This window comes from Sphaerodactylus townsendi, unplaced genomic scaffold, assembly GCF_021028975.2.
Source record: "Sphaerodactylus townsendi isolate TG3544 unplaced genomic scaffold, MPM_Stown_v2.3 scaffold_1692, whole genome shotgun sequence".
Lineage (NCBI taxonomy): Eukaryota > Metazoa > Chordata > Lepidosauria > Squamata > Sphaerodactylidae > Sphaerodactylus > Sphaerodactylus townsendi.
Window position 1 is genome coordinate 1 of NW_025950280.1, and position 10,054 is coordinate 10,054.

At 48.8% G+C, this 10,054-nt stretch overlaps 1 protein-coding gene across 1 annotated transcript; it reads right to left on the bottom strand.

Moving 5' to 3' along the window:
- Nucleotides 1-102: 102 nt before the first annotated feature.
- Nucleotides 103-8,450, bottom strand: LOC125424988 (carcinoembryonic antigen-related cell adhesion molecule 16-like). Its single transcript, XM_048482438.1, has 2 exons — nt 7,852-8,450; nt 103-209 (listed from the first exon to the last, which is right to left on the bottom strand). Exons 1-2 carry the CDS (start codon nt 8,309-8,311, stop codon nt 103-105), a joined length of 567 nt encoding a protein of 188 aa, XP_048338395.1. The 5' UTR covers nt 8,312-8,450.
- Between the last annotated feature and the right edge of the window lie 1,604 nt (nt 8,451-10,054).

Below are 10,054 nucleotides of genomic sequence, written 5' to 3' on the forward strand. Positions count from 1 at the left end.
CCGCGTCTCGTCTCGTTCTTACGCTGACCGCGTGGGTCGACTACAAGGAAGGACTAGAACTTGAAGTATAATTCCTTGCTTCCGTCCCAGGCTCTTAGGTTCTTACTTACGGAAAAAGGAGTACAGCAGAGTTCCCGCCAAAGATGCTAAAGCCAAGGACCCAAGAACAATTCCTGAAATGGCTCCTGCACCCAAAGCGGAGGCAGATTCTGTAACAAGAAAGCATCTTTTCAGGGACTTGAGGACACAATTGAAAAACAGAAAAAGGGAAAGAGGATCTGAGCATGTACACCCATCAGCAGTTACTGGACATGGTGACTAAGGTCGAATCCCCACTTGAAATTTGCACACAGATCCAAACTTGTTCATTGTGAAACCGTGTCCTCTTCATCGGAGTTTCCCCCTCCCCACCGCAGCGAGCACACAGCAGACACACCCGGTTGCAGAACTCTTAGCAATCCCCACTACCAGGCGAGCTCGCTTCGCCGGTCTCCCCGATTGGCTGGAGTGCCTTGATGGGGTGGGACCTTCTCCCACTGCGGAAACGTACATTGTAGGGGCGTGATTTAAAAAAATCAGCATGTAAAAGTTTAACGTTTAACTGTTTGACTGTGCAAACAGTTAATCGTTACCTGCGTAAACCATTAAAGATTCAAAGTTACACATTTGACAGTTTAACATTTGCGTCCCCTTCTGCTGGCAGATCGCAAAAGTGGAAACAAAACAAGGGAAAGGCTGCACGCGCATCGCAGCGCTGATTGATTGCCCGAATTCTGCGTCACACTCCAGGGCGGGAAACGAATCAGGGTTTCAACCCTCATCCCTCCCCTCGGATTAGCTCTGAACCGTGTTAATGAGGTCTATGCCACTTGCAACCAGGTCCTGCCGGAACATGGATTAATGAGGAGAACGAGCGCCAGAAACGGAATCTGCCATGCAAGCAATGGGGAGGTCGTCCCTCAAACCTGGTTAGTTTGTGTTCTGAAACCTGGCTAAGACGGTAGTGGGGATTCGGCCTAAGGGAATTTTTATGTTTAGAGGCAGTCAAGCTCTGAATACCAGTGCTAGGGCAGCATCAGGGCAGCACTAGGGGAAGGCCTTGATATTGTTGGCCCTCAAGAGTAACAGGCCAGATCCTGAGTGAGACAGAATGCTGGACCAGACAGGCCACTGGTCTGATCCAACAGGGCTGCTTTTATGGTCTTATGTTCTGGATTTCTGCACTTCTGGCCAGAGCACAGGAGCAGGGGCCCACAAAACCGATTACCCCACTAAGCCGCCAAAAACTAGTTGCATATTCCCACATCACTTTCCTTCCCAGAACATCCCAAAATCATTAGATCCGACTGGGACTCAAGTAAAGGCAGAATCAAGGGCAAATAGGGCTTGGACAGTCTTGGGGACCCACCCTACTGTCAGCTTCACATGGACAGATGCTGGGTTGCCGAAGGGGTCGGAAACTTTATACAAGTGGTGGGATCCAAAAATTTTAGTAACAGGTTCCCATGGTGGTGGGATTCAAACTGGGGCTGGGCGGGGCACGACGGATCGTGGCTGGGTATTCCAGGGTGGGGCATTCCTGGGTGGGTCTATGGCAAGGACGCAGCAGCTGCGCCGATCCTTGGGCAAGAAACGAATGCACGCAGGCGCAGGCTGCCACGCACGCCGGTGCACCTCCTGCTAGACTGCTTCAAGTTCTGATCATGAAAACAATGTGGGGTTGTTTTCGCGGCTTCACATGTAAATCCTCTCTCTTTTACAATGCATGCATAGCTGCAAAGGCATGATTGTCCCACAATCTGACTGGCTGCATCTGCATAGCTTTGCATGTTCAACACGGGACAACAAGATGGGTATAGAGGGAGAAAGGGACTTTCCTGAAATAGTCAGGCAATAATGAATGTGCTGCTGAGGATCTGTGAGTAAAATGGTGGTCATGCTCACTGCCACGGGGGAAAAAATGGGCTGGGGGGGGGGTTGTGAAATGGTGGGTTCTCAGAAAATCTGCCACCTGGTGGGTGAACAGCACAGAATGGCAGACGGGCAGATTCTTTCTGAAATAGCGGACGGCAGCAGAACTTAAGGCGAACAGGTGGAAGGGATGAAAATAAAGTGTCTCCTCACTCATAGGTTTAATATCTGGAGGCGCCTCCAACCAGGGATTTTGCGAAAAGATAGTTTAGTGATTTTTGCAACATCTTGGTTGAGAGAAATATGACGGGCCTGAGTCATTTTGGGGAAGGGACCTGTGTAAAGTTTTCCCCAAAACACTATATATAACAGTGTGGGCACTCGCGCACAGAGTTCATCATGTGGGAGGGGGGTGGAAAATCACCCCCCCACACACACACACATCTAGGCTGGCCTGGGCAAGATCCTTTACCTGGGAGTAGGTTCAGTTGCCAGCAATGGGGCATGATTCTGAGTAAACCCTCCCAGGATCCATTCAATCATTTGAAGCATTGCATGGTTACTTCACTAAGCTTACCCCTGAATCAACGCAGCCTCGGAGTCAACCATTTTTTTCTAAACCCAAACCTCAGTATTTCAGGCTAAATTGCCGTGTTGGCACTTTGCGATAAATAAGTGGGTTTTGGGTTGCAGTTTGGGCACTCGGTCTCAAAAAGGTTCGCCATCACTGGTCTGGGTAATGCATACCTCGGGGAAGAAAACATAATATGCTCGGAGAGAACTTCAACCAGGTCCTGATAACGTTGTGTTCGAATCTTGAAGTTGATGATTCCACCATCGGCCCTGAAGAAATCATAGGAGAATGTGTTACATCTTAGCTCGAAAGCGATGATCCGAAGCTCTGCATCAGCTTTCATGGCTGGGATAGATATTTAGCTATGAAGTTAATTTCAGGATACAGATTCCAAAGTGCAAGGGAGGAGAAAGATGTCTTGGCTGCACTCAACAGCAACTGGTACTCCTGGTCCAGTAGCCTTCTTTTTAGAGCAGTAAGAGTTGTGTAACAATGGAGTCATCTATTGTACCTAGGGAGGTGGTGAGCTCCTCCTCACTGGCAGCCTTCAAGCAGTAGCAGAGGGAAGAGGTCCAGGGCAAATCTGTGCCCCCTGGCAAATCTGTCCTGCTCTGGCAGCAAAGCGTACCAGAATGTTTGCCGTTTATTAGAGTGGAAAGCGCGGGCCCAGGAACAAACACGCCTGCATTACATGAAATCTTGGGTTCAGGCGATATTCGCCTCCACCACTAGCAAACATCTTGTGCAGATTCAGCCTGTGGATCGAAGTTTCTGACTGAACTCGAGTGTGCACTGAATGATTTCGGCTTCTCGTAGCTGGGTTTCAGCATCTCTTCAGTAATAACCACCAGAACAAAGTAGGTGGCAGGTTTTGATCCTGGGAAAACAAAGTATAAAGCAGAGGTGGGATCCAGCAGGTTCTCGCAGGTTCCCGAGAGTAGGTTACTAATCATTTGTGTGTGCCGAGAGGGGGTTACTAATTGGGGATTTTGCCATGTGATTTTTGCCTTAGTTACGCCCCTCCGCTCAGCAGTAGCGCGCAGAACTTGAAGCAGTCTAGCAGGAGGTGCACCGGCGTGCGTGGAAGCCTGCGCCTGCGTGCATTCGTTTCCCGCCCAAGGACCAGCGCAGCGGCTGCGTCCTTGCCACAGTGTGCACAGTGTGCCACAGGAATGCCCCGCCCCCGTCATGCCCGGCCACGCCCCCATCATGCCCCGCCCATCCCCATTGGCGCTACGCCGCAGTTTGAATCCCACCACCATGGGAACCTGTTACTAAAATGTTTGGATCCCACCACTGGCTGAAATTGCTTCCTGAACGTGTAAAGAGCACACGTGCAAATGGGGAAAAAAAGGAAAGCAGGTTTATTAAAAACAACTGCAACTCTTTAGTAGGCAGGTTAGGCTACATAGCAAATGGTGGTTATGAGTTACGAGTTAAAAATCAAAGTCCCTCTCTTCACCCTTGTGTGTCCATGAGTTGATAAAACCAAACCTCTCGGTTAAATAAACACACAAAAACTGATTTGGGAAGATTCTTACTAACCTTAGCAAAATTAGGGAAGAAGCTAACCCATTAGCAGTGATTCAATGTTTTTGACCTTTAAAAGGGGGGGGAGGGATATAAATTCTCAATAAGACAGGAAGTATTTGGGCAATCTTGTAAGGGGAACCATACCACTTTGGCAGCAGGGCGGGCTGGCGTAGCACAAGATTATACAGAAGCAAATTCCAGCTCCCTGCTCAGATGAGGAGTTATATTCCAACAACTGCATAAATGAAAAAAAAGAAGAAGTTTCCTTATACTGAATCAGAATATCAGTCCATCAAAGTTATCACTGTCTGCAGAGTGGCAGCGGCTCCTCTGGCAACTCCTCTGAAGATGCCAGCCACAGATCCAGGCGAAGCGTCAGGAAAAAATGCTACTGGAACACGGCCATACAGACCGCAAACCACACAACACCCCAGTGATTCCAGCCATGAAAGCCTTTGACAATAAACTACAGAATAAATGATGAAGGATGGGAGAATTTATGCAACTGTGGTGTAGGAGGTTAAGAGCTCGTGTATCTAATCTGGAGGAACCGGGTTTGATTCCCAGCTCTGCCGCCTGAGCTGTGGAGGCTTATCTGGGGAATTCAGATTAGCCTGGGCACCAACACATGCCAGCTGGGTGACCTTGGGCTAGTCCCAGTTCTTTGGAGCTCTCTCAGGCCCACCCACCTCACAGGGTGTTTGTTGTGAGGGGGGAAGGGCAAGGAGATTGTCAGCCCCTTTGAGTCTCCTGCAGGACAGAAAGGGGGGATATAAATCCAAACTCCTCCTCCCCTCCTTTTCCTTCTCCTTCTCCTCCTTCTTCTTCAACTGTCTCTAATTTGCCCCATTTCTCCACGTCAGAGAACCGAGCTTTTCTCCATGTGCCCAATCTAAGTTGTTTTTAGCATAAATGCACTCACTGGTCTCCTCTAGAGGTTTATTCTGGGCTTTCCTACAAAGATAGCAAGCAAAAAATGCAATACAACACAATGCTACTTTCAGGCCCCTTCTGCACATGCAGAATAATGCACTTTCAATCCACTTTTAATCCACTTTGCAGCTGGATTTTACTTTGCGGAAGAGCAAAATCCACTGGCAAACAATAGTGAAAGTGGACTGGAAGTGCATTATTCTGCATGTGCGGAAGGGGCCTCAGTTTCTCTTTCTATATATATATATATATATAATTTTTTTATTGTATCATTTGAATTTTACAGTTTATAGTAATTTTCTTCTTCATACATTTTCAAACAATACTTTTCCCCCTTTTCTCCCCCCCCCATTGCTTCTTCCTCATAGTTTTGTCACACAAACAGCAGCAAGTTCATTCTCTGTAGCCTCTTCTCCCCTATTTCTTCATTGACTCGGGCTTCTTTCATCCAGTCCACATATATTATCCATATCTTCAAAATTTCATTCTGTTTATCTTGCCACGTCTTATTTTTTGGTTAGTATATCGAAAATATCTATGGTCATGAGTTCAGATATATCTGCCATTTCTGAGAAAAACATTTTTTTTTTTTTTCTTTTCCAGGCCCATACGCTGGCTGCTTTAATAATTATTTTCTGCATATAACTATATGGGGCCTCAGTTTCTCAACCCCACCCTTGCTGCCTGGGACTAATTGGCCATTCACGCCACAGGGAAACGCCCCAGCAGCCAATGGCCAGGAGGCTGCCTGTTCCTGCTAGGGCCACATGAGGTGGGAGGGAGTTACAGATGACATGAGATGAAGCCCCCTCCTCATGTGGGAGGGGGGTGTTGGGGAGGCAGGAATTGCCACAGCCAGCTATGTACCTCTGCCCAGGCGAAACTGGAGTCACACGGCTCATAGGATACACTGCTACAGAAGCCAGAGATTCCTCTCTTACAAGCTTACAGAAGAAGAGGAGTCTGGATTTATGCCCCACATTTCTGAACTGTAGGGATGCTCAAATAGGCTTACAAACTCCTTTCCCTTCCTCTCCCTACAACAGACACCTTGTGAGGTGGGTGGGGCTGAGAGAGTTCTGAAAGAACTGTAACTAGCCCAAGGTCACCCTGCAGGAATGTCGGAGTGGAGAAACAAAATCTGGTTCACCAGATAAGCCTCTGCCACTCAGGTGGAGGAATGGGGAATCACACCTGGTTCTCCAGATTAGAGTCCACCTGCTCTTGACCACTGCACTACGCTGGCTCTGAGGAGTAGCCCTCACCCCCACTGGCGTAATGCCCATTGGGCAAGGTGGGCAACTGCCCAGGGCATCACCTTGTGGGGGGGGGGCATCAAAATTCTGGGTTCGTTTTTTGGTATTTTAGTGGTTTTCCATTTTTGGCCTGCAGGGGGCGTAGTTTACAGGCTAGTGGCACCAAAATTTCGGCGTATGCTCAGGAGACTGTCCTTATGCTACCCCCCAAGTTTGGTGAGGTTTGGTTCAGGGAGTCCAAAGTTATGGACTCCCAAAGGGGGTGACCCTATCCCCCATTGTTTCCAATGGCAGCTAATAGGAGATGGGGGCTACAGTTTTGAGGGTCCATAACTTTGGCCCCCCTGAACCAAACTGCACCAAACTTGGGGGGTATCATTAGGGCAGTCTCCTGATGAGACCCTGAAAGTTTTGAGGCTGTGCCTTCAGAAATGTGCCCCCCACAGCCTGCAAACCCTTTCTCTCACAGCAATGCAGAAAACCTTAAATGCAGAACAAAGATTCCGGGCAAATTTCTAGGATATCCTGCAGGGGGTGCATTTTTGGATGTACCTGCACCGTACTTCAGGGGATCATCTGGAGATGATAGTACCCTTCAAGTTTGGTGCAGTTTGGTTCTAGGGGGGCCAAAGCATGGACCCTCAAAACTGTAGACTCATCTCCTATGAAGTCTAATTGGAAACAATGGGGGATGGGTCACCCCCTTTAGAGTCCAGGTTTTGGACTCCTTGAACCAAACCTCACCAAACTTGGGGAGTAGCATACGGACAGTCTCCTGATGATAGGATGAAATTTTGGTGCTGATATGTCTAAAAATGCACCCCCTGCAGGCACCAATGTCCTGGTGCAAAAAAAATTTGGTAACGGTGGAGTACCATGGGGGGGGGGGCATCTAATCCCAGGTTTTGCCCAGGGCTGGCTCTGCTCCAGGGCTGCCTTGTTACGCCCCTGCTCACCCCTTACAAGGTGCGTGAGCCCAAGCTGAGCAAGCTCTTTGGGGGATCTGCCTGGCGTGTGTGGGAGTGCACAGGCTAATCTGAATTCCCCAGATAAGCCTCCACAGCTCAGGGGGCAGAGCGGGGACCAAAACCCGGTTCCTCCAGAGCTCTTAACCTCCCAGCTGGTAAGGCCCTTTGAGTCTCCTTAGAGGAGAGAAAGGAGGGATATAGCTCCAACTATTCTCCTCCTCCTCCTCCTCCTCCTCTTTCCATTCTTTCTCCAGGGCCATTTTGGACTTCCAGTCAGCCCCTGCTCATTATTTACTGCACAGTTCTCAAGATTGCTCTGGACAGGGTAAGGCATCAAAATGCTTGAAAGATAAGAAACCATTAACAGACCCGGCTACCTGAGTCTTCCGTATATGGCGCATACCCAGTGGTGGGACGGAAAATAATTTAACGCGCCATTCTACAAGCACCATTTTAACAACCGGTTCTGCAGAAGTGTTGCGAGCCTGCTGACTCCCACCACGGCATACGCCTCGTTTCACGACCACCTCTCACAGACCACTACCTAGATTCCAATCTCAGCTAAGGTCAACCTGGTGGTGTTCAGGGAATGGTCTGGACCTCCAGACTTCCGCCCAGTGAAGCTTGGACTGCTCTGTTGCTCAGAAACTGATAAGAAGTAGTGAACAAACCATACCTGAGACCTGTACATGCGCACGCCCTATTTCAGGACCACCCCTCACAGTCTTCCTCACTATATAGATTCCAGTGTCATTCAAGGTCAACCGGCTGATGGCCAGGGAACAGTTTGGGCCTGCAGTCTCCCGCCCAGTGAAGGCTGGACCGTTCTCTTGATCGGAAATTGATGGAATATATGTGAAGATCTCTTTTGATTCAACTTGCTCATCTCGAAACCAGGTGCATGTAATAATCTCAGGCTTTCCGGCTGGAATCAGAGTGGCGGTCTGTCCTCTCAATGGCCACTTTGGGTCCAACTTAACAGGAATGTCCTGGGCTTGGGTCAGCAGGAAGCACGAATTCAAGAGGAAGGCTGCAGAGCGAAGGCAGTAACAGAGGACTTTGAGATCTGTCCTGTCAACCAAGCTCCCCGCAGGCATGATGATCCTCTCAGTTGGGCCTGCAGAGAATCGATGCATCCACACGTGGTCTGATTCAGGCTGTCCTCCTCCAAAAGAGTTTTAAAAGGAAATTCAAACTGCAGAGGGCTCCCCGGACTGGCCACACAGTGTTAGCAAATTGGCTGCGTAGAGGGCCTAGGACCAGTGCCCTCTTCCCTGACAATTAGTTCTCTACATGGATGACATCCAACCGTTTATCCCCAGCCTGGAGCGCAACAGCTTCTTTGCACAAGACCTTTCCCCAGCCCTGAATGTAAGGTTTTCCCAGACAGAATTACCTCAAGAATGGCGCAATTTCTACCCAAGGGGAAGGAAACGAACAAGGAAGCTGCCTTCTTGAAAGAAGAACTAAAAGCGGGTGTTTCTCGGCCCATTTGGGAGTCGTGAATCACTGACTGCGTGTAGAATGGCTAGATTTGGGCCCAGAAGTGCCTCAAATATGAAATCAAGACCCCCGAAGTCTGTTTGTGTTTGGGTGTTGTGTGGTTTCCGGGGCTGCATGGCCACGTTCTTGTAGCATTTTCTCCTGCTGTTTCGCCTGCATCTTCAGAGGATCTGCTTGTGTTGATTTCTTGCTACAAAATGCAAAGTGGTGCACATAGGGGCAAAGAATCCAAACTTCACATACACGCTACAGGGCCGGGGTCACAGACCATTGCAGTGGATTTGGGGACGCCTGAAGTTGATAGTTCCATGGGAATGTCAACTCAATGCATGGCAGCTGTGAAAAAGGCAAACTCTATGCTGGGGATAATTAGGAAAGGAGTTGATAATAAAACTGAAAGGATCGTCACACCCTTATATAGTTACCGCAGCGCGACCACACTTGAGCACAATACTGTATGTTCAGCCCTGGTCACCACATCTCAAAAAGGAAATTAAAAAAACAGAAAAAGTGCAGAGAAGGGCAACAAGGATGATTGAAAGACTGGAGCACCTTCCCTATGAGGAGAGGCTGCAGCCGCTTTGGGGACTCTTTAGTTTGGAGAGGAGACGTCTGAGGGGGGATATGATTGAAGTCTATAAAATTATGCATGGGGTAGAAAATGTTCAGAGAGAGAAATTTTTCTCTCTTTCTCACAATACTAGAACCAGGGAGCATTCATTGAAAATGCTGGGGGGAAGAATTAGGACTAATAAAAGGAAACACTTCTTCACATAACGTGTGATTGGTGTTTGGAATATGCTGCCGCGGGAGGTGGTGATGGCCACTAACCTGGATAGCTTTAAAAGGGGCTTGGACAGATTTATGGAGGAGAAGTCGATCTATGGCTACCAATCTTGATCCGCCTTGATCTCAGATTGCAAATGCCTTAGCAGACCAGGTGCTCAGGAGCAGCAGCCGCAGAAGGCCCTTGCTTTCACATCCTGCAGGTGAGCTCCCAAAGGCACCTGGTGGGCCACTGCGAGTAGCAGAGAGCTGGACTAGATGGACTCTGGTCTGATCTAGTTCTTATGACAGCAAACACTTGGAAGGCCCTTTGCATGTACACAACTTTGCACAGGTACAGGTTTTTGCAAGGCGTTAAAGTGTCTCCACCTTGACCTGTATAGACCGGGTTAGCCCAATCTCACCAGCTCTCAAAAGCGAAGCAGGGTAGCCCCTGGCTTAGTACTTGGCCAAGAGACTACTAAGGAATCCCAGGGTTGTGATGTGGGGGCAGCCAATGGCAAACCACCTCTGAATGTCTCTTGCCTTTGTGGAACAGACTAAAAGACCCTGCTTCCGCACATGCATAATAATGCTCTTTCAATCCACTT